Below are 22,466 nucleotides of genomic sequence, written 5' to 3'. Positions count from 1 at the left end.
ACAAGTTGTTGAATTTAATTAGAACCAAACCAATCCACCCAATTTCAATTCATTTTGGTAACTAACCGGTTTATAATCATTCATACCCAATCGGCGTCTTCTAAAGAATTTCAAAACTCTAAAAAGTTAATCAAACACCCCTCTATTTCCTCATAATTACATATCTACCCCAAACCACTTTATTCTCCTTTCACTATCTTCCCCAAATTTCAAACGATCAGATTACAGATTCTTCAATTCCTCTTTCCCTTCTCCTCCATTTCCTGATTAAGGCTTCACATCTCTGAGAGAGAAATGGGTCAGATCCAATACTCCGAGAAATACTTCGATGACACTTTCGAATACAGGTAAAGCTCTTCAATCTCGCTTCTTCTTCCTCCAATTTTCACTCTCACTTCTCTAATCGTAATCGATCGATACAGGCACGTCGTTCTTCCTCCTGAAGTCGCTAAACTTCTTCCAAAGAATCGTCTTCTCTCCGAAGTAAGTTTTTTTCCGCATTGTTCTCTGATTTCTGATTCTAAATCCTTCGATTAGATCATCGAAGACTATGAAAATTTGTTGCTCTTAAGAAATTAAGTTTGGGAAAAATCGAAAAAGAGATCGTTTAGGTTTAGGATTTGAATCTTTGCTCTGAATCCAAATTGCAACTGTTACGATTTTGAATCTTTGCTTTGGGATTTTGTAAGGTTTAGTGATAAAGAGATTTTAGACATTTGTGTTGTGCAATCTCTTCAATGTTGTATTGATTGGTGGTGATGGTAAAAATGTTTGGAATTTCGAAGAACGAATGGCGAGCGATAGGAGTGCAGCAAAGCCGCGGATGGGTACATTACGCGGTTCATCGACCTGAGCCGCACATAATGCTATTCAGGAGGCCTCTTAACTATCAGCAGCAGCAGGAGAATCAAGCTCAGAACATGCTTGTTAAGTGAATCATTATCATCACCTGAGTAAGAATGTTATATGCAACAATTCTATGAGTATTGGTTTATGTTTCTTGTAAACATGGTTTGAATCTTTGTGGTTATGGATGAATATGTGAGAGTTGGTTTGTTGAACAACTTCTATGTAATGTTAGTCTTGGTTCTAATGTCATCTTCTGCTTCTTAATTACTTATTTCTCAAGACATTTGGTGGTAGTTTAGTGTCATCCAACTATGTGTTTGATTTTTAGATATATTGGTAAAATGGTCACTGGATAGGCATGAGTAGTTGAGAACAATGTGTCCCATGTTTCCACTCAACCATGAACACAAATGAAAGAGAAAAAGAAAGTTTTTGTTGATAACTTTTACGCTCTAGTTTTGTAGAATAACCATTGTTTTTGTTGATAACGAAAGTATGAAACTTACATTTCAATGAAGAACACAAACGTAGTTGCTATCGAATCAAATCCTCAAACTATAATGGTGTTGAATCTGGATGGAGGTTTGAGTAAAAAGATACATGACTCGAAAATCAAATTAGATGTTATTGTGGTTATCATGGTTTTCCTTTTTGTGTGGCTAAAACTTTACATTGGTAACTTTCTTTTCTATAATTAGGGGTTAGTTTGCTAGATAGCCAAAATCTGGAACATATTTTGGAAAATAGTTTCAATGACAAAATTGTAAACAGTAATTACTGGGGTGTCGTTTTGTTTTAAGATGTATTAAGTGTGTAAAATGTGTGTCATAGTGTTAAATAGCACTCGTCCATAATAAATATTTTTTTTATATACTGTATAAACTATAAAGCAACATTTACTTTGTAAAAATAAAGTGTCATCAGATTAAATAAAGATTTGTTTATAACATATGCAAAGAACTGTAATGGTAAAATAAATAAAAAATAAAAAAATAAAACATGTGGAAAAAACTGTAATGTTACTCTATGATTATTTTGCATAAGAAAATGTTTAGGTCATTTTGCAAAGAAACTCCTAATTTTTGGCTATAGATTGCACATATACTAATTAAAAAGCCCAAAAATAAAAAGTCGAACTTGTACCAATCCAATCTATAATAGATTTGGTTTTATTTAGGTTATTAGCTTCCTTTTTTTCTGTTTTTTTAACACATAAAGAACTAAATCTATGTTGTACATTCCCCCTACTTCAAAATGATATGATTAGAATCTATATATACATTTTTGCAGCCATTTTAACAAATAAATCTTAGAATTGACCTTATTTACAACCCAATGCCACTAGCATTAATTTTGTTTTCCAAAAAAATTAATTTTACTTTAAATTCTTAATTTAAATTGTTAATCATATTATCAATCAAATTTAATCCAAACAAACTTTACATCAATCCCTTAAAATTAGCATAAACGTATTTGTTAACAATATTTTAAAACAAAGTTTTTTGTTTAAATAAATATTATTTTTACTAAACGTTTTTTGTTTAAATAAATAAATCCTGTATTTGAACTTATTTACAATGTCATGCTACTGTCATTAATTATTTAGAAATGAACATATTTAATTAACGATTTAAATCTTTTAAATCTTTGCTTTTAGAGTTATTAGGTCATTACCTAAAAGGCAAAAAATATATTTTTTAAATATTATTATTTATATATTTAAACTTTATAAAACATTATTAATATTTAAACTTATAAAAAGTTTAATATATCAAAAAATTTAACATCATTATATAATATATAGTTTAAAAAAATTTCAAAAAAAATTCCGTCATATTTTGTGATTCAAAATTTTAAAAATGAACATATATTAACCAATTGGCAAAAAATGTGTGGGTTCAACATCCCGCATCGACTAAAATATTTAGACAATGATTCATAAATAAGATCAATATTAATAAAATAAATGGGTTTTTTTGCAGGACGAATTTTGCGGGACGGGTTTGGCAGGACGTTACTTAATAAAAGTTGTAAATACAATTTATAAATTTTTATATATACTAACTTTAAAAAATAAATTGTTTCCGCGGTGTACCGCGGGTTAAAATCTTGTATAATATATAACTGGAGTAGAGATCACTGAATAGTAACCAAATGATATCAAATCGACGAAAGATATTGATAAGATTCATGATTTTGCCCTACAAAAAAGTAAGATAAGAGGGTTCAAACACATGGAGAAAAAAAAAGAAAAGTACATGTTCCAATAAAAGACAAATCAAAGTTATATGAACAAATATCTAGTTGATGTTCTTATTCACTTGACGCTTATGTTTGCTCTTTGATGTGATAAGACTCAAAAAGACCACACCAAACAAAGACAGCTCAATGTCTCCTTAAAGCCTTTAACCTAACACATGCACAATCTTTCTTCTTTGTTTTGATGAGGTAAACATTTGCTTTCTTGTTCATTTGTTTTGTGTTTTCTTTAGTGATTGTATTGTGCCCATCAGTCTTTTTAACCATATCAACTTTTTGATATCACTTGTATTTCACAAGCATTTAAACTGAATTCGCATATACTTCTTTTTTACTAAGAATTTTTAAACCGTATGTTAGGGTTGACATCGTAGGAGAATTTTAATTGTGACAACTATAGTGTGTAATCGCTAACTCCTAATTTACGAGAGATAATACTTAGTATGATCAAAAGAGTGGTGGTCTACACAAGACTTAGTATGAATTGACATTAGAAATAAGAATTAAATTTAAGATCACTTGAGTTTGTAGATTAATTGATTTAATAAGACTTTTGTATTTTCTATTAGAAAACACAAAAGTTGATGATTTGGTCATATTGCTTGCTTTAGATCAAGTACTTGATACATAACTGTTGAACGTTGCTTCGGTGGTTAGTAAATTAGCCGTCGGCCGTCCACACAAAAAAAATAATTTTTTTTATTTTTATAACTCCAAAAAAAGGCTAAAATATTTTTTTTAAAACACATAACAAGCTACAAGAAAAGTTACGTTTTTGTAACAATTAAATGACATATAAAAGAAAATGTTCCAATTGTCCAAAAAAAAAAAAAAAGAAAAGAAAATGTTCCACAAATAGTCATATACCAAATTCAATTTGTCTCAAACAAAATTTCATACTGCCTAATTACTTGTATTAAATAAGTGAATTATGCTTCCTCCAAATTTGTTGGAACTGATATTAGTTTTAACTTTGAACATTAATGCATGTATATTTGAAGTTAATGAAAATTACATATCAACGTAAGTCATTCACCGCACCCTCCATTAGGCCCCTCCAATATGTGGCTGAGTGGTGCTACGATCATTAACACGCTCATCTTAAATATGACTTTTAAAAAGGCTTTTTAGAAAATTTAAAGTATCATGATTATCAATCTATCCAACATTTAAACAAAAAAAATTATGAACATGGACGGCGATAAGGTGAGAAAAATGACTTTGCAAAACATACCTACAAAATGTGAACGACCCAAGTAAAAACTTTATGAAATATAATATAGCGGTTACAACTTCATAAAATTTATACAAACAATTTATTGAATTTGGGGTAAAACTCAGCTCTTTGTTCACTGTATTACTACATCGTATATAAGCATCAAAATCGTGGAGAAAAAGTTGAAAGAAATTGAGATTCTTCATTGTCGTTGTTTTTAATACTTGAAAAACTCATGATTAAGTTTAGCACCATAATTTATATACTAATATAATTTTATTTTACTTTTCCCATCTACAATTGGATAGTTTTTATTAATTTATGAAAAGAAATTGTTATGAGTTAGTCAAGATCTACTTTTTTTTTGTCTTAAGAGATTCTTTATATAATAACATAAACAACATTACTTCACATCAATACCCTTAAAAATGCTATCAAAAAAAAAAAAAAAAAATGCTTTTCAAAAAGGTATTTGGAATCCAGAGAAACACTTTAGATATCTTATTTATCCCTTTTTCAGTTTTTTGAATGAGAAAGAAGCTCTAAAATAAGGGCCCATGATTTAGCCAATGTGCCTAATGATATCTAAGGTTCTATTAACATTGGCCATATTAGCGAATGGTCGGGCTATTAAGCAACATTGAAACTTTAACTTAAGAATAATATGATTGAGTCTCTATTGAACCAATGTGGTTCATGAAAATAGTCTTTAATTAGACTATTAGACTATGATTAAGGCCACTGACAAATTCCGGCGGCAGATCAAAAAGTCATTCAAACTAATTAACATATTTTATTTTCCGGGAAATTGGAACCAAGCTTTAGCTTTTCTTTTCTTTTAATATTTCGTTTTCAAAATCATACGCTATTATAGATTTATGCATCGTTAGTGGTCTTCCCTTTTCTGTTATAATCATTGTTTTGAATCTTTCAGTCTATATGGTCACGCCATATCACATCTTCTCACTTTGTTCTTCTTTTTTTCTCTTTATGAGAGAACTACATAAGAAATTAAAGAAGATAAGTTATATATAATCATTTTCATATATAGAACTTTCGATTTTAGAGCGAGATACATGCACTTCCTCTTATTTCGTTTTTCTTTTTAGAAAAATAAATTGGTTTTTGTTGCACTTTCGGGTGTAAGTGGTTTCATCCACGCTTCTATATCTCTCAAAACATTCGACAGAATGTAATCAGATTTTGTAAGGTACGCATATGAGTAGTTTGGATTTATGAAAAATAAACATTTTATAACAAAAACAAGAAAATGAAACCTTTGATACCTTTGATGTCAATATCTATAATTCTGTCTTTTTATTGAATACATGCATGCATCATTTGTTTAATCGACGTCACAACTTATTTCTTCTCGTGAAGTTTTCTCAACCAACTTTGTTTTTCCATTAAAAAAATAATATTAAATAACTTCTATAACTTATATAGGCATACAACTTGAGAGAAATTCAAGCCATAGCAAAATTTATGATGGATTTGTGACAATATAACAACAAAATAATATTAGTTTCTTAAAAAATTCGATGGTTGGATGTGATTGTGAAAGATCAGTAACGAACATATTATAGCACATTACACTCATTTCTTGATAATTTGTGGTCCACAAGGAGAAGCTTTTAAAAATTGATTACATTAATTACCWWWAYCACTTACACACATTTAACTTTTTCGTAGTCWWTTGWAAGAGRACTWWWAMCACTAAAAGTACATTTAACTTTTCGTWRKYCATTAAATAAAAATTACTCAATTTTKRAGTRGRAWWWTGTTGCATATCTCCTTTCTCATACTTGGCATAACTCGTTTGGATCATCTTTTAGAGTTTTTTAAAATTATCCGATAATCTTTTAAAGTTTTTTAAAATCATATATTTTTATCAAATGTTGGGTTTGTCATTTCGATTATCTATCTTGGTTRAYCTCCGGTTCTCCGTCATCCAATAATCTTCTYMAATAACTTGAACGTSKTAGAGACGTGGACTATTAGAAGAAGAGGAGAGAACAACTCAMCAACACAAATGAATTAAACAAAAGTTGAATTGATATTTTTAATCATCAAAACATACAATATAGTTAATTCACCACCAAAAGGGCACAAACACGAAACCGTTTTTAGTGATTATAATACTTAGGGTTATACTAGATCTACTTTTTACTGCAATCATGATCATTTATTATTAGTTAATGGTACAAGAAAATCTAATTCTACGATATTACCCAATCTTCCACATCAACAACTTAGATGTTGCTTGTCTTTTTTCTTTAAACTCAAGACATTCAATAACAACACTTATAAATTCATACTAATACAGTTTTTTCATACTTACCGGCAACGGAAAGTTTAATAAAATGTATGCTTATGAGGCAAATATTAGCCACCCAATACTTAGAAAAGCTTTAACAACTAATTCGACAGTGTAATGATTTTAGGTTCTGATCAGGCCTCTCCACCATTCAATTTAACTGCGGCGCTGTGTAGGACTCCACATGACATCAATTAGTTGGAATAAGAATTCATATAATGTAAAAATTACTATAAACTATGTTCCTTTACAAAATGCTACTAATGTAATTGTGTGTTCTTTTTTAATTTGTTGCTTTTTCCGAAGTTGTACTAATCAGTATTGCTCAAAGAAAATGATAGTCAATTAATCATATGCATTCTCAATTTTGTCATCTAATTAATTCGATAGTCTAAATGAAAAGAAAATAATTAAAAGTTTGGGTGAAGACTGAAGATGACAAAATACTAAGATATATTAATTAGTTTTCAAATAAATGTCATTTTAGAGTAATAATTATGTTTTTGTTTGTCAAATTTTTACTCTTGCTATTTTAATGTACTTTCGATAAGGATCTTTATCCATTGCCCCTAAGTAAAATTAATAATAGTGTAACATATAATACATTGATACAAGTACAAAATGAATTTTATTTTGTAGACTTAATCAAATATTTAAATGAGTCGTGTAAAAATGACACTTCATATGAAATGAAAACAAAATAAAAAATGTGCATGGATTACATTACTCTTATTGGAGATTTTGATATGAATCTGATATCAACCCCAACTCCGAAAATTAGGTATAGTATAAAATCTAATTCTGTGATTATTTTTTTCATGTTTTAAAAACTTGTTTAAAGACAAAATTTATCAGATTCATATCAAAATATGCAAAATATCGTAATATTTGGATTGATAGCCAAAGTCCATCGATTTAGAGAAAACATATGAGATCTTCTTATCTAGATTTTGTTCCAAATATCTAAAAATTGATATGTATCCAAATCATAAATATGAGTTTATTTTGATATTTTTCTTTATTTATATATATTTTAAAATAATACTCCATACTAGTTGAAGCCAAAAAGAAAAAAACCAACTTTGGGAAGCATGATACGTGTCAATCAGGTATTAGTCGGTAGTCTATTTTTCCCCAGACGTTCGTGTTACGGTAAGATTTTCTTCCCGAAGAAGCAGAGAGGTCCACATGTTCCTCCTCTCCACAATTCACTCTTCTTCTCTTTCGTCTTCTCTTCTGGTTAAATTCTCTCTCGGAGCTGACCGTTTCTTCACTCCTAAATCCAAGCCACACCATATTGATTCTCTTCACTGGTAGGTTTCGTTCATGACGTCTCTCTCATTTTGTGTTTCCCCTTTCAAGCTAGGTTTTTATTTGTTAATGGCGGATTCTTTGGGTTTTTGGCTTCATCACCAACACTGATTACTCCTTTTTCCTTTCTGGAGCTCTAATTTTGCGGATTTGGTTTTCGATCGGATTTTGTGGATCTTTGTTTATTTCAGATCCAATTCAAGGTTTGTGTTACTGTTATCGAGCGTATAAATCTGTGACTGCGTAAACGGATTAGAATGTGAGATTTAGGGTTCATAATCGCTTCATAAGTGTGATCGGGAATCTGATTTTTTTTTCTTTTTTTTCGCCATTTTTATCAGCAATCGAGCATAGAGTCGGTAACCTGATTGATATAGAGATCATCTGTTTGAAATTCGGATTTGATTCATTTGAATGGTGAATATTTTCAGGTGCTTGCTTGGAGCTAAGTTTTAACCTCACGGAAGGAATCTTTATTCTGCAATCACTGCAAAGAGAAGGAGTCTATATTTTGGTGGAGAATGTTGTTGGACGATAATAAACATATGATTTCAGTGCAACGCGGCTTTAAGAGTCGTGGTCAGATGAAATATCTGAGGTATTGAAATTGATGAGCACCATAGGAGATGATCTAATTCTATCTGGAGAAGCCAGTTTTTGTGTATATTTTGTAGATAATTAGGCTTTTTGCTAATACAGTTAAAGATTGATCAAATGGCTATCGCTGGTCTGCAAAATATTTTGGTGATCGATTCATCTTTCCGTCGGGACTCTGAGGTTCAGGCGACTAGACAAAGGGAAAATGAGGGAAGGTCAAGCGTCCGGGCATCCTCACTCCTACAGATGTGGAGGGAACTTGAGGATGATCATGTGATGGGTCATGCTCGTGAGAGAGATGGTGAGAGGAGGAGTGTTTCTTCACCATCTAATACTATGAGGGGAAATGGTTGTGACAGTAATATTAGTGCACATGATATTGTTAGAGATAGTGTTAATCTGGGTGAGAATGAACTTGGTGGATGGTCTCCCACCCAGAGTCATGTTGGGTCACATAACTCGAGTGAGGATCTCGGCCCTTTTCAGAGCGAGCATTTTTCTGATCTGGGGATGGGTGAAAGGGAAAGAGTTAGACAGATTTTTCGTGAGTGGACGAGCTCTGGGACAGGTCAGCATACTGATTCTGCTTCCCAAGCAACCAACAGCTCAAGAGCAGAATGGCTTGGTGAAACTGAACAAGAAAGGGTGAGGATCATAAGGGAGATGGTTCAGATGAATAGCCAGCAGAGGCCTGCTCTTGGTGATCTCAGGGAAGAACAACCTATTGAAGGTGCTAATCAGATTGAAAGAGTACTTGATGGAATAGTTGTTAATCCAAACAGCATCCAGAATGAACATGCTAGAAGAGGCATACGCAAGTTGTGTGGTAGGCAAGTGTGGGTGGATATGTTAAAAATGGCTGAGATGGAAAGGCAAAGAGAGCTGGAGGGATTGATGCAGCATCATGCAGTATCAAACTTCGCTCATCGCAACCGCATTCAGGTTTGCTCATTAGACTTTGTGACTGTTTCTTACCTCTCAGTTACTTGTCTCGGTGACATTGAATATGTGATATTGTTATCTTTAAGTAACTATTCCCAAATAAGAAAAAATCAATCTGTGCTATATTGTCCAAAACCACTGTCAGATACATTCACAGGCTACTCAATTACCGATACATTCGTAAAGATTGTGAAGACGCCCCAACCTTCCTAATTCTATGTTGTGCTATTTGTGTATGTGGAATAAATACAGGAACAATAATTAGCATTAGTTCTTTATACAATTATAAGCATCTTGTGTCAGAGGAACAATGACTGAAAGTCTAGTAGTCACTTTTTTTTCTAAAATGAATAACGAAATTCATAGTCGAATGGGGGTTGGAGACATACTTGAGGGAGTTTATGATAGCTTCTATTTCCTGCTATATACCTTCCTTTCCCGTTTTGGTCATTTTATACTTCCTCTTAAGGGGATTCTAACTTGACGTTTGTGTCATAGGAGTTGTAGTGATAGATATGCTGAGCATCTCTTTATATTTTATATGATATCTTTTTGTCTATCATTACCAGTCAGCTTAACTGGCACATTGGTTGTTTGAAGGCGTTAAGAGCTAAATCTATGTCTCAACTCTATCTCTTGGGTTTTGGTTGGCATAGCTTTAAATCATGATTTGAATTACTTTTGCAGGCATTGCTAAGGGGGAGATTCTTGCGAAATGGTGACAACGATGATAAAGAGAAACCAACATCATCTGCAGCCACTGAGTTGGGCTTTCTAAGAGAGAGGCACACTGTATCTGAGCTGAGGTAGTTAATTCTTCTGTAATAATAAATTCTATTTTAGAGGTGTTAAAAAGGTCCTTGCTTACTGTGTGTTTGTCATATGCTAGGGAGGAATTTATATCCAGACTGGACCGGTCTGCCTCTGGTCAAGCGAGCAGTAGTCACTCTGAGACCTCATCAAATGCTGAAACTGATCATAATAGAGGTGAACAAAACGACCTGAATTGTCTAGATAGCATCAATGATGCAGACGGTGGTTCAGATCAAAATGGCCGAGAGGCTGACAACCAAAGTTCACTGGATGAGATAACTAACTCTGGACGGTGTTGTAGCCGGAGCACAAGTTTGGAAGAAAGGACTGCACGTGTAGAAGGCTGGCAACGGTCAGAAATTGATGATTTTTCTCAAAGAAGAAATGATACGGAAGTGGACCTGAATGCTACTGGGTGTTCATCCTCTTCAATTCATGGAGATGAGATCAGATACGGTTGTCAATTACGAGAAACTATCGAGATACCCTATGAACAGTCTCTGCAAATTTCTGAAGAAATTGCCACCATGGGACCGATAAACCGGACAACAAATTTCCAGGAGAATCTGGGCGAAAGCATTAACCTAACTGTCACTCTAGAGGAACAAACCGTGGAGCAGATGGAAAACGAAGAATCCGATTGGCAACTTATCAATGGTGCAACCAGTGCATGGAGAGATGACGCTGAAGAGGAGGCAGATACAGATGTTCCTGAGAATTTTCCAAATCAGTTATCCCAGTTATCATCTGTGGACGAGGACAGAGAAGCCAACATACTCGGGGAACTCACAGAGATGCAGCCTGATGATGATGCTGCATCTCTTCAAAGCACAATACAAGACTGGTCAGAGGAACATTCTGATCAGGACACAGTTTCAATGGGAAGGGCTACCACATTCTTTCCTCCGGATGATGGTAATGAGAACAACATGGAACTCAGAGAACTCTCGAGCAGGTAAGATATCTAGTAAATTTTTGCCGTAATGGCGACGCTTTTCAACCTCATTTTATGTATCTGATGGCTTGCTATGGGCACTACAGGAGACGTGTCTCAAATCTTCTGCAGAGCGGGTTTAGGGAAAATCTTAGCCAGTTGATACAATCTTACATGGACAGACGAAGCCAAAATCCTGTCGACTGGGAAGAAGCCGAGACTTATTCTGACCATACAATAGTAGGTGAAGATACCGAACAGCAGGATGATGCTCAGAGTGGTGGTCAAGAACTTGATGCTGTTGAATCTCCTCCTTTGACTCTACCCTCCCCAGTCATCCCTATTCAGCCACGGTGGGACCATGATCGATCCCATTCAAACTGGCCGGCACATGATTTGCATCAGGGCATTGGAATGGTAAGACTAGTCCCAAACTTAATCCCTAGGGTGAAGGGTGCCAAAGCAATTGTCTTTTCTAAAGATGAAGGAACTCATTGGTTGATATTTTATATGCTGTTGCGCTTATTTGTTAACTTGATCAACAATATCTCTGCAGGATTGGGATTCGATCAACGATTTGAGGGTTGACATGGGTAGAATACAGCAAAGGATGGATAACCTGCAGAGGATGCTAGAGGCTTGCATGGAAATGCAACTCGAGTTACAACGGTCCATAAGACAAGAGGTCTCTGCTGCGATGCACCGCTCTACTGACCAACCAGGTTTTCTATTAGTCTCAAGTCACATTATGACCTTACATATGATGATTCACAAGTCACAACAGTATACAACAAAGAATGCAACTATTTTTTTTTTCTTGTGGACTCACCTTAATCGATTCACAGGTCCATCCAAGGACACTGCGAGTTACGAGTCAAAATGGGAATATGTAAGGAAAGGGATCTGCTGCGTATGCTGCGAGAGCAATATTGACTCTTTATTGTATAGGTACGTATGAAACTATGAACCATGAAAACACCAACATTTGTTTTAAACATGTTCCCAAATTGATATCTAAACTCCTCTGTTTTTTTTTTCTTGTTTCGTTCGTAAACAACAGATGTGGACATATGAACACCTGCGAGAAGTGTGCAAAGAAGCTAGTGGAAGCGGGAGGAAAATGTCCCATGTGTCAAGCCCCTGTGATTGAGGTAGTTCGTGCTTACTCTATTCTTTGAAACTCTTGTGCTCTCCTACGGCTCCAAGCTCTGCTTATTTGATTCTGGGTTTTACAGATATCAAATGTCTTTGATTGTGATGTTTTTAGCATAGATATTTACTCTGATTCACTCGGCTCTTAATTTTATCCGTGGTGTAAGAAAGACAAACACACACTTCTTAACTATTTTTATACACATGAAACATCAAAAGATTCAATAGAAATTGGTGGCAGTGAACTATCTGTGACTACCTGTACTTTTATGCATATCCAAAAAAAAAAAAAAAAGAGACATCTAAAAAGTGCAACACTTCAGATGACACAAAGAAATGAGCCTCTGAAGCCGTGTTTGACAAAACACTACGAAATTGTGTACGTATGGTTGATTTTTTGGGGATAAATAAATTGGTTGATTCACTTGATGCTAACAAAAATTTCGTTTCCACACATTTCGCTTCAATTTTTCCGTTTCCTTCCACGGAAAATAGTAATACAAAATCAGAAACTCATAATTTTGTTTTATTCTTAAACATCTCATAAAACAAAATGGAATGAATAAAATAATATTTTGGCAACACTAACAAAATTTACTACTCAATCTCATTTTACAAAGTCATTATTTCATACCCTTCCCTTATTACAACAATAATACAAAGACAAAATCAAGATTAAGAACAACACAAAAAAAAAAGAACATGTCAGAGGCTCAGCGATCGTTCCAATCCAGTCCTCTGCCCCAAACTTGAACAGCTACTACACCTCCTTACACAAGTGTCCACACCATCACACGTGTCATGTTCTTCTGCCGAGTCCTGATCAGGCGGTTCTTGCATGCCCAAGTCCTTATCCGAGAACAGCTGGTTACTCCGGCACAAGGGACATGTTACGTATGAGCTCAGCCACGTGTCAACGCAATCTACGTGGAACACGTGACCACAATGTGGTATCACTTTAACTGTTTCACCTTCTTCGAAATCGCTCAAGCAGATAACGCAATCTTCGTTCCGCTGCTTCGCTGCTTTCGTGTAACGGTACACTGGCAGAGATCGAACGGCCTGAAATGTCCCAATCTTGCCGGTTAACATAAGAACCGAGAAAGATAATTAGAGAAATGGATTTACCTGAGAATCAAGACCCCTCCGGAAACTATACGGCCGTGATACGACGACGGATGTGGAAAGGCGACGTGGAGACATCCTAGAGGATCTTGTTCTTGGCATGGAAGAAATATCAACCGTTGAACTTGAACTGTCTGCGAAGTGGCGGAAGTAAACTGAAAAGAAACCCATGAAGAAGAGAGCAACCAAGAGGATAAAGATGGTGAGAGCCATAGTGGAGTCTAATGCCGAAGGTGGCTGTGGTGGTGGCGTTGGAGTCAATGGTGATGATGTGACGTTTTGGACGGTTTTTGTGAGCTCTTGTTCGCCACCACAAGCTTGGTAGAGCTGGAGAAGCTTGCGTAGGTGCTTGGTCTCCATCACTGAAGTCTATTAAGAAACAAAATGAAATTCTCATTTTCAATTTTTATTACTTGACAATGTAAAATGACTCATAACATTAACGTACACGTATGCACATGTTAGTATTTAAATATTAGTTTAACTATATGAATAAACTGATATATGTGTACTCATATTTAAGAAAACGACGTAAATGAATGTTAATGGAACGAAAATTGGGTTCATTTTTTTTATTCACCTCACCTAAGTTTAGCCAATAATAATGAAACAATTATTGGGTGGTAAATTTTTTTTATCTCCTCTAAATTTGACCAATTGAGAGAGAGTAAAAAAAAATTACATTTAAATATAGCTAATCAAGAAGCTTATTATGGTATGATCCTATTGGCAAACGATATAAAGTATCAAACATAAGAAATTCACTTTATGGAGTATCTAATGAAGAGGAACATATTATGACATTAGGAACTCGGAAGATGTCATGGAGAAAACTGAATTGTCCGGAAAACCATTATCCTATAGGTGAAGGGGTATGCATCGATGAGGTTTTGTATTACATTGCTGGACAAGCAAAGACTGTGAAGATAGCTTGCTTTGATGTTAGAAATGAAAATTTTAGTTTTTTTAAGACAGATTCTAGTATTATGAAGTTATTGGTTCCATCGTCGCCTACTAAACTGATAAATTACAAGGGTAAATTAATTAGGCGTGATTAGTTGGCACTGGTATACTGACTTTTATCCCAGAAGGCTTAGGTCTAAGCTTTATTTGTATTTGTGGATACAAGAGGATGCCAAGAAACAAGAATGGTTGGAATGTGTATACACTTTTCCGGTGAATATAGTCGTTAAGGGAGATGCTTCCGGCGTTGGAGTGACTGCTACTCATGAAATTATTTTGTCCATGGACTATATATCTAAACCTTTCTTTGTTTTCTATTTCAATCCTGAAAGGAAGACTCTTGAAAGAGTTAAGAGTCCAAGGTTTTGAAGCGTTTGAAAAACCTACTAGAGTTTACACCTTTGTAGTCTATGCTGAGAATTTCAAGTTTATAACAGAATCTAGCTAGTTTGCCTCTAAGTGGACCTTTTCATTTACAGGTTTCAATTTTTTTTCCCCAATTCTCGATGCCCTTGTTTTGTTGCACGTTACTTGAAAGCAAAATACTGTAATGTTTTAGTTTTGTTCCACATTAATTGCTTACATTGGATTTAGTCCCCAACTTAAACAAGTTGTAAGGAAAAACGTCAGAATTAAACAAAATACCCAACTTTTGGTGACTCACTCTTATTGTTTAATTTCTTAATGTAACATGAGATATTGGTATAATAATAATTATATATTTTAAGTAAATATAAAATTAATAAGAAGGTGATATATTGGTATTTATATCCCATTTATACGTGAACTTAAGGGTTCCAGCACTATTATTTCGTGCCCATATTCCGCTTTCTCTCGGTTGCCAAAAACATGCGTTAGGTTTCCGACCTCCACATACATCATGTATAAAACTCTCCTTCGCAATAAACGCGTTAAACTTTACATGATGAACATAATTAGGTCCCTGGAAAGATATCGTAATAAAAAAATTTACATGAATAACATAAATATAAACAAGAATATATCGTTAAAAAATTATAGGTGTAACAATGTGAAAGAGATAACAGTGGAAATTGAACTACCTTCCATACGTGGCACCATATCAAAGTTTTTGGGTAAATTGTAAATTTTATTCTCCAAATGACATTGAAGGGAAGAAATTTAAGTGGGCTCGCTTGATCTCCAGATCTACAAATGATCATGAGTTTTTTGTTACCTGCAAGATGATTCGAAATATCAATGTAATAAGTCCTAAGTATTATAATGGATTCTATGTTTTGGATGGAGATGAAAAACAAGAAGAAGAAACATATTAAAAATTTTCCCATCTTGGTTATTTTATTTTTCCTCATTACATAATAATATTTATACTATTCACACACACACACATATTTAATATATTTGTTAATATATTTAATTCATTATATATTTTTCCTCATATTTGTTAATATATTTAATTTCATTATATATATTCTTCTCTCATATTTGTTAAGATATTTAATTTTATTGAAAAAAATTTCTCTCATTAATCTCAAGTGTTAGTGTACCATCCACAATGAATCCAATTTATTTCTTTGGAAGCTCACCATGTCACGGAGACCCATAAAATACATATGTTTGGCTCATGAATGGATCAAATTAATAGTCAAAGGTCAAGATCAATATAAAAAATTCAAATAGTTAAGTTCAATTCACAAATTAATTAATGACCATGAATAACACGCTAAGAGAAGACAATTTTTCTCTCATCTTAGTCCACAAAAACAAGGCTATTTCAATGGATCCAAGTTTCTTCAAGGATCTTGAATCCCATTGGAATATAACAGACGGTCCTCAAGAAGGTTGCGGTATTGATTTCATTTGTCCAAAATATCTAAAGGCAATCTACACTGGAGTCACAAGTTTTTTGCACGCTCGTTCAAAATTCTAGTCACAATCTCCACTTTTTCATTTTGATGATGCATTTCAGGAATAGTTTTCTCCATTGTAATCCTATTATCAGCGCAGTATTTTATAAACTCACCGCAAATGTACTCTTTACCATTATCAGATATTAGACACTCAATTTGAGATTTATCTCAACCATACTTGTTCTTCATAAAGTAAACTTCATACTGGAGTCATCAATGAAAGTCACATAATAGTGTGATACTCCTAGCGATGCAACATAAGCAGGTTCGAACAAGTTATTTTGTACTAGCTCCAACTTCTTAGATTTCAACTTCCTACCATCACTCAAAACCTAACCCGTTTCCGCTTTCCAAGGATGCAACTTTCATACATGTAGTGATTTAATATCTTTAAATTTGGAGATTCACCATTTGTTACCATGAAATTCATACATTTCTCGCTCATATGCCTCAATCTATAATGCCACAACTCAGTTTTGTTTTAGGCATTTTCGGCAACATCAACTATATATATCTTCATAGTTAGTGGTCATATAAATAGTGTCTCTTTTATAGCTTTTTGTACCTGTCATGGAACCCTTTGTCACTATTCAAGCTCCACAACCAACATTGATATCGTGTCATGTATCATCAAATTGTCCAACAAAAAATAGATTTCACATCACTTTCGGACATGTCTAACCTTTGTGATTTTCCATACAAGCTCATCTGACATCTTCAGGTTAATGTCTTCAACACCAACAATGTCCAAAGATAATCCATCTACTAGAGATATCTTCTCATAATTTTGGGCAACATAGTTCTCCATTATGTCCTAGGGAGCATTAGTGTGGAAAGAGGCTCCTGAATCAAGAATCCAAGAATCGATCTGACTATAAGCTGAAGAGATCGATGCTTCTCGCAGTGCGATCAACAACCGCAACATGAGCTTGACTTCCTCTTGGAGAATTATACTACCAATGCATTATGCATCAATTATTACTTTTGTACAATTCCACAATTCTCTAATTATTCTCGAGAAACGACAACACGTAATTCATAATTAATGTTATAACCTAGTTTTTTCTTAAAGTGCCATAATATATTATGTAGAACGTGAAGGAAATTAAGGTCGATGCGTACTAAAATAAGACCATCCTTTACGTAAAATTTTACCACTTAAATTATTTATGTAAATAAGTGAAAGTTTCATTTTCTTTTTTAAGTAACTGTACCTTTCGAATACCTAACGCCTACGACAAACTATTTTAATTATATAACAGCTTAGAATTAATGTCGAAGAACATTTCATGTGTCTATACAAAACATATACACATTCATGTCCCTTAACCATTTAGATATTTTCCCAAAAAAAAAGAAAAGAAAAAAAAAACCATTTAGATACACAATTATTGATCCCTAAACCCCACACAATTTCAGTCTAAACTAAAATATTTAGTAGCTAGATGGATATAGAGACAGGTAACTTCAAACCACCACATCGATTAGTTATTAGATTATCTACTCGGAAATAAAGTATACAGTATATCTCCACCGACATTCTCATAGTCTAACTAATGCCTAAATTTTCATGTTATTCCTTCCTTCCACAAAGAGTCTTTTTGAACTCTTAATTTTTGTATAATGTGTTTTAAAGGTAAGACTTATATTTCACAAAAATTAATTAGTATATCAAATAGAGTCCATCCTACAATCCTACAGTATAGATATATGTTATACAATTAGCTAGAAATGTATTTAATGTTTTACAAAAAAAAAATATAGGGAAATTAGGATTTTCTTCTATACAAATTGTTGGTTTTCCATGTGAGAGGATTGTGAGAAGTGAGCTGGACATTGTACAAATTGGGAATATATAAATACACCCACCCAATACGCATATACTATGCTATGTTTGGGTGGACCATTAACTGATGATTTTAAAAAGATAAAAATAAGTTAAAGAAAAGTTTTATTTTATTTCTTGAAAAAGATTGATTAAATTAGGAGGCAAAAGGAGCTCTATGAGGAATGCCTTTTCGTCGCCTAGAATTAGAGGTATGAGTTGGAGGATGCGTGCCTTTGTGCGTTTCTTGTTGTCTTTCTTTACGCAATCTTTCTTCTTCCTCTTCCTTATTCTTCCTCATTCCTTCAACCTGACATTTTTATTATGATCACATCATACATTTCCGTTATGCAAATGTACCATATACTTTTTTTTTGAGCAAAATGTACCATATACATATATACAAACATCTAACCTCGTATATATTTTCTTAAGATACATTATATGAGGCAAACAACATGTATTAAGCGAGTTTGAATATAGTTGATTCAATGAATTTACCATACAAGTAACTAAACATTATACGGTGTATCCTTAAACCGATTCCTCATTTTATATCGGACAAATAAATGCGAAGATATTAGTAATAATGATGAAAATATGATAAACCAATTTTGTTGGTCCAGTTGTAAAGTGCTCGTTAGATAGATTGACTTATAACTATGCATTCGTTTTTCTATGATATGAAGTTTACAGGTTTTTGCTCATGATTTATCCATCCAGCTACAAAAAGGAATTTTGCATTGAGAAAAGGTGTAGGAAAACGAACCTTGCAACCCAAGGAACAGAAGCGAAAGGGATCAAGAAGGGTTCTGCAACATGTCTCACAGAAGTAGGACATGGTTTTCGGAGTGGAGGAGGCGGCACCATGGGAGGAGTTCTTAGGCTGAGGTCTCTCGTTTAAGAAGAGAACCCTCGCGCTATTGATGACATAAGTTTGCACTCCTCTTATGTCCAATGCATTCTCTATCTCCGATACTCTCACCACATCATGATACGACGATCTTCTTATCTGTCTCAATGTTAATGATAAAGAATTGGATTGAGTCAAAAGTGATATATATATATATGTGTATGCATTGTGTGTTGAGAAAATGAAGGACCTGAAGGACGGGATGATCAATGTGAAAGGAGGAGCGGCAGTAGAAGCAAAACGCAGCGTTTTGACAGGAGAGACAGAACATGTTGCACTCATTTCGCGGTGTCTCGCGATGTCGAGGGCAAATGCTGAAGAAGTTTGTTCTTAAGAGACCTTCGAGCCATTTCGGCTCCTCCATTAATCTCTCTCCTGTTTTGTTTTTCTTAGACAATAATTACAATATATACAAAAAGGGAAGAGCGAGACAAAACCTTATGAACAATGTAATAAATTACGAAGAACATGCTCTTGCCATTTGCATTACCTTTATGAAGATGATCAGTAGAGGGAGAGAGAAAGGGTATTAGATGATTGATTTTTGAGACAAGAGGAGGAAAAATCAGATTTTAAGGGTAAGAGAGAAAGGAAGATATAAATTTTATTTTATTGTTGATAAATGAAGATTTTATGTTTTTTTCTTCTTATTTAGGATTGGTAGATATCTTTTCAATTCTTCTCTTAATTATTAAATATTTATTGTTAATAGTTTATTGGGGGAGGAAAGGGAAAGGATATATAATTAGATATGATGTTTGGTTAAGGTTGATTCCTAACCGTTGGATGAGGCCATTGAGTAAATGAGTTTGATGACAAAATTACAAGCTAATTAAATGTGTATATAGATCAAAATTTGTTCCAACTTTGACTACAAAAATAACCAAAATATTAAATGATAATACTTTAAATTTAATATATATATATATGAAAATAATTAAATTCAAAAAATGTTTCTAAAATATATTTAATTAACATTTATGATTTGAATAATAGATTTCTCGAACTATTGAAACGTGTACATCCAAAAGAAACACACATTATCAACATATGTCAAATTAAAGAGATCAAAATTTGTTCCAACTTGGAATTTAATTATAACCAAAAAATTATAATGGTAATACTCTAATTTTGACATATCTATATCAATAAATGAAGAAGAATATATATATATATATATATATATATATACATATATAATTTATGGTTTACCTAAGAAATTCTTCAAACTATTGAAACGTGTACGTCCAAAAGAAACATACATAAATTATCAATATTTTCCACTTGGTATTAATCTTTTGGTTTGTAAGGTTGATCTTTTTGTTCGAGCCAACATTAAACTACATTAGATGGAATGTTGGCTCGAACAACCACATTATTCAACTTAGTTTAAAGAGTTTCAAACACTGTTTATCCCCTCATGCAAAATTTGAATCTCTTTTCTAGGTGATGACATTCCTCATTTCACTATCTTTAACCGATACTGCTTTTGAGAAAGATTACAAGGAGTTAACTCGGCTGATGACGGCCACGTCTGATGAGTGGTCTGGTCTGTCAAAGGGTAAATTTGTCTATCATTAGCATGGTGTAGAGAGAACCTTCTAATGTAAATCTTTGACTCTTTGTAGTGTCAATTGTAAAATTGTATATGAAATCCCTCATCAAGTAAAACTGCATGAATGATTTGTTAGTTGAGAAGATCGATCATTTGGAACAAAATAAAAATAAATTAAAATATTACAGACAAAAAAAAATATTACAAACACGTAAACTAAAGTTCACACTAATCGGTGGACCTCAAATATGATGGGGGAAAATGCCCGCTAATTACTCTTTAGGGAGGGTGCTAGCCTACGTGGTTGGGCGTGCCGTTTTGAGATGGAGAGCATCCGATCAGGACCAGTGTGTCAGTGATTGAGTTTGGAGCCCATTTCTTCTTATTCCTTTTGAGTTAGTTGATATTTCCCTAAGTGACTTTTTCTATTGGGCATTCTAATGGACCTGGTTTTGAACCTTTTTTGCCTTCAGTTTAGTATGCTTTTATTAGGTTAGGCGTTCGGGTATTCACATATAGAGTATAGATTGATTGGTTCTATATATGCGAAAAAAAATTAACTGACAAAAAAAATTATGCGATGTCTTGTGCTCGAAATAAAGAATAACAATTAGAAAATACGAATCTAGGGTTCAATCCATGGATAATTACTTGGAAAAATCCTTTACCTTGTAGAAATTGACATGCTATTTTATACAAAAAGAAACATAAGATGTCAATTTCTTTGTGTATAAAACATGCAAGAAAATTATTTGTTATAAAAAATATAGAAAATGTGAATTCAGATGGGTTTGAATGTGTTTTGGCCTGTCACCTTTTTCGTATGCTAACTTAATTTTTTTTTTAATTTGTTTTTATAAAACAAATATGGTTATAGTTAGCCTAATTAATTATAGTTGCGTCGTTATTATTATTATTATTTAGTAACAACATAATTTAAAATCGGAATGTTTTGTGTGAATAGATATACTATCTTGGAATTGAAAACTTTTATCAAACTTCTGACATGAAAGCTAAGTTTGGCCATGTACGTATGAGTTAAGATATTAAATTGCCTGAATATTCAGATGTACTTTTTTGAAATTTTATTTTCCTCTTATCTGTTTTTTAGCTCAAGAAAGTGACGCAATACTGATAGCCAACATGTGGAGTAGTTGTTGCATCGACCTTACGTTAATTCCCCGAATAGCTAAATATCAAATTGCTTTATCATCTCTTACTATTTGAGAATAAATTCAGTTACGGTATTTATTAAAAAGGATAACGGACTTACGCATGAATCTATTCGTAATCAATGAGTGGAAACCACTTTTTTGGTGTCATAGTTGCATTCGTGCCGGCCGCATCATCTAAGAAGCAAACCAAGGAGATTGTTTTTACTACTACGTTGCTCTTGCTGTCTTGCAAAAGATCAACAAGTAAATATCCACCCATAAACTCAGGCCCGATATCCAAAATCCAGTATAGACACTAGGCAGAACACTATAAGTAGCAATCTACACTTCATAGACAAAAAAGGCTAATCAAACCTAGTTTCGTCTTAAGAAAAGTAATAATCTAAAACAACACTCGCTCAAAAACAATAAATAACATAATTTACGTGATGTTCTTCTGTTTCCCTCAAATCGAATGAATCCATTTTTCCTTGAGTGGTGGAGGTTCATCGGAAATAACCATACCGATATTTTTCATGACCACAATACTTTATTCCGTCGTACACGTTTATCTACGATCTAGCAATCAATCTACGAAGCCAAGAAACAAGAACAGAATGTGGATGACCAAAATTTTGTGCTACAAAAAAAA

General features: G+C 33.5%; 4 protein-coding genes and 2 pseudogenes across 13 annotated transcripts; 2 read left to right on the top strand and 4 right to left on the bottom strand.

The window, feature by feature from the left end:
* Positions 1 to 35: 35 nt before the first annotated feature.
* Positions 36 to 1,269, top strand: CKS1 (cyclin-dependent kinase-subunit 1). Its single transcript, NM_128355.3, has 3 exons — positions 36 to 347; positions 423 to 483; positions 786 to 1,269. Exons 1-3 carry the CDS (start codon positions 295 to 297, stop codon positions 933 to 935), a joined length of 264 nt encoding a protein of 87 aa, NP_180363.1. The 5' UTR covers positions 36 to 294; the 3' UTR covers positions 936 to 1,269.
* Positions 1,270 to 7,775: 6,506 nt separating this feature from the next.
* On the top strand, positions 7,776 to 12,678 carry AT2G27950 (Ring/U-Box superfamily protein). 3 transcript variants are annotated; one of them, NM_001336137.1, is made up of 9 exons: positions 7,776 to 7,954; positions 8,384 to 8,550; positions 8,652 to 9,491; positions 10,179 to 10,297; positions 10,381 to 11,259; positions 11,346 to 11,655; positions 11,795 to 11,960; positions 12,084 to 12,186; positions 12,299 to 12,678. In NM_001336137.1, the coding sequence occupies exons 3-9, from the start codon at positions 8,667 to 8,669 to the stop codon at positions 12,414 to 12,416; spliced, it is 2,520 nt and encodes an 839-aa protein (NP_001325342.1). In that variant the 5' UTR covers positions 7,776 to 7,954; positions 8,384 to 8,550; positions 8,652 to 8,666; the 3' UTR covers positions 12,417 to 12,678. The 3 variants fall into 3 exon arrangements, with proteins under 3 accessions (NP_001325342.1, NP_180362.3, NP_001325341.1); NM_128354.7 differs by having other exon boundaries at positions 8,384 to 9,491; NM_001336136.1 differs by having other exon boundaries at positions 7,776 to 8,155; positions 8,384 to 9,491.
* A 292-nt stretch (positions 12,679 to 12,970) lies between these two features.
* On the bottom strand, positions 12,971 to 13,896 carry AT2G27940 (RING/U-box superfamily protein). Its single transcript, NM_128353.2, has 2 exons — positions 13,519 to 13,896; positions 12,971 to 13,452 (listed from the first exon to the last, which is right to left on the bottom strand). Exons 1-2 carry the CDS (start codon positions 13,873 to 13,875, stop codon positions 13,096 to 13,098), a joined length of 714 nt encoding a protein of 237 aa, NP_180361.1. The 5' UTR covers positions 13,876 to 13,896; the 3' UTR covers positions 12,971 to 13,095.
* A 1,351-nt stretch (positions 13,897 to 15,247) lies between these two features.
* AT2G27936 lies at positions 15,248 to 15,710 on the bottom strand (annotated as a pseudogene). The gene is made up of 2 exons: positions 15,540 to 15,710; positions 15,248 to 15,422 (listed from the first exon to the last, which is right to left on the bottom strand).
* A 578-nt stretch (positions 15,711 to 16,288) lies between these two features.
* AT2G27935 lies at positions 16,289 to 17,246 on the bottom strand (annotated as a pseudogene; the record flags this gene model as incomplete). Its single annotated transcript has 1 exon — positions 16,289 to 17,246.
* An 804-nt stretch (positions 17,247 to 18,050) lies between these two features.
* AT2G27930 (PLATZ transcription factor family protein) lies at positions 18,051 to 19,840 on the bottom strand. 6 transcript variants are annotated; one of them, NM_001336131.1, is made up of 4 exons: positions 19,596 to 19,780; positions 19,296 to 19,480; positions 18,962 to 19,204; positions 18,051 to 18,502 (listed from the first exon to the last, which is right to left on the bottom strand). In NM_001336131.1, the coding sequence occupies exons 2-4, from the start codon at positions 19,467 to 19,469 to the stop codon at positions 18,350 to 18,352; spliced, it is 570 nt and encodes a 189-aa protein (NP_001318301.1). In that variant the 5' UTR covers positions 19,470 to 19,480; positions 19,596 to 19,780; the 3' UTR covers positions 18,051 to 18,349. The 6 variants fall into 6 exon arrangements, with proteins under 6 accessions (NP_001318301.1, NP_180360.4, NP_001325268.1 ...); NM_128352.5 differs by having other exon boundaries at positions 19,296 to 19,780; NM_001336135.1 differs by having other exon boundaries at positions 18,110 to 18,502; positions 18,962 to 19,480; positions 19,596 to 19,741.
* Between the last annotated feature and the right edge of the window lie 2,626 nt (positions 19,841 to 22,466).

The sequence above is a fragment of the Arabidopsis thaliana genome, chromosome 2, assembly GCF_000001735.4.
Source record: "Arabidopsis thaliana chromosome 2, partial sequence".
Taxonomy (NCBI): domain Eukaryota; kingdom Viridiplantae; phylum Streptophyta; class Magnoliopsida; order Brassicales; family Brassicaceae; genus Arabidopsis; species Arabidopsis thaliana.
Note: the sequence above shows the minus strand (reverse complement) of the source record. Positions and strands in the feature narration are given on the sequence as shown.

Excerpts from the sequence above, each read along its gene's own strand:
- CKS1 (NM_128355.3), top strand. The coding sequence starts at position 295 with ATGGGTCAGATCCAATACTCCGAGAAATACTTCGATGACACTTTCGAA. Across the intron at positions 348-422 it reads GATGACACTTTCGAATACAG|GCACGTCGTTCTTCCTCCTG; the intron begins GTAAAGCTCTTC and ends CGATCGATACAG. Across the intron at positions 484-785 it reads AGAATCGTCTTCTCTCCGAA|AACGAATGGCGAGCGATAGG; the intron begins GTAAGTTTTTTT and ends GGAATTTCGAAG.
- AT2G27950 (NM_001336137.1), top strand. The coding sequence starts at position 8,667 with ATGGCTATCGCTGGTCTGCAAAATATTTTGGTGATCGATTCATCTTTC. Across the intron at positions 9,492-10,178 it reads CTCATCGCAACCGCATTCAG|GCATTGCTAAGGGGGAGATT; the intron begins GTTTGCTCATTA and ends TTACTTTTGCAG. Across the intron at positions 10,298-10,380 it reads CACACTGTATCTGAGCTGAG|GGAGGAATTTATATCCAGAC; the intron begins GTAGTTAATTCT and ends GTCATATGCTAG.
- AT2G27940 (NM_128353.2), bottom strand. The coding sequence starts at position 13,875 with ATGGAGACCAAGCACCTACGCAAGCTTCTCCAGCTCTACCAAGCTTGT. Across the intron at positions 13,453-13,518 it reads GGAGGGGTCTTGATTCTCAG|GCCGTTCGATCTCTGCCAGT; the intron begins GTAAATCCATTT and ends GGGACATTTCAG.
- AT2G27930 (NM_001336134.1), bottom strand. The coding sequence starts at position 19,387 with ATGAGTGCAACATGTTCTGTCTCTCCTGTCAAAACGCTGCGTTTTGCT. Across the intron at positions 18,503-18,961 it reads TCTGTTCCTTGGGTTGCAAG|GTTGAAGGAATGAGGAAGAA; the intron begins GTTCGTTTTCCT and ends TAAAAATGTCAG.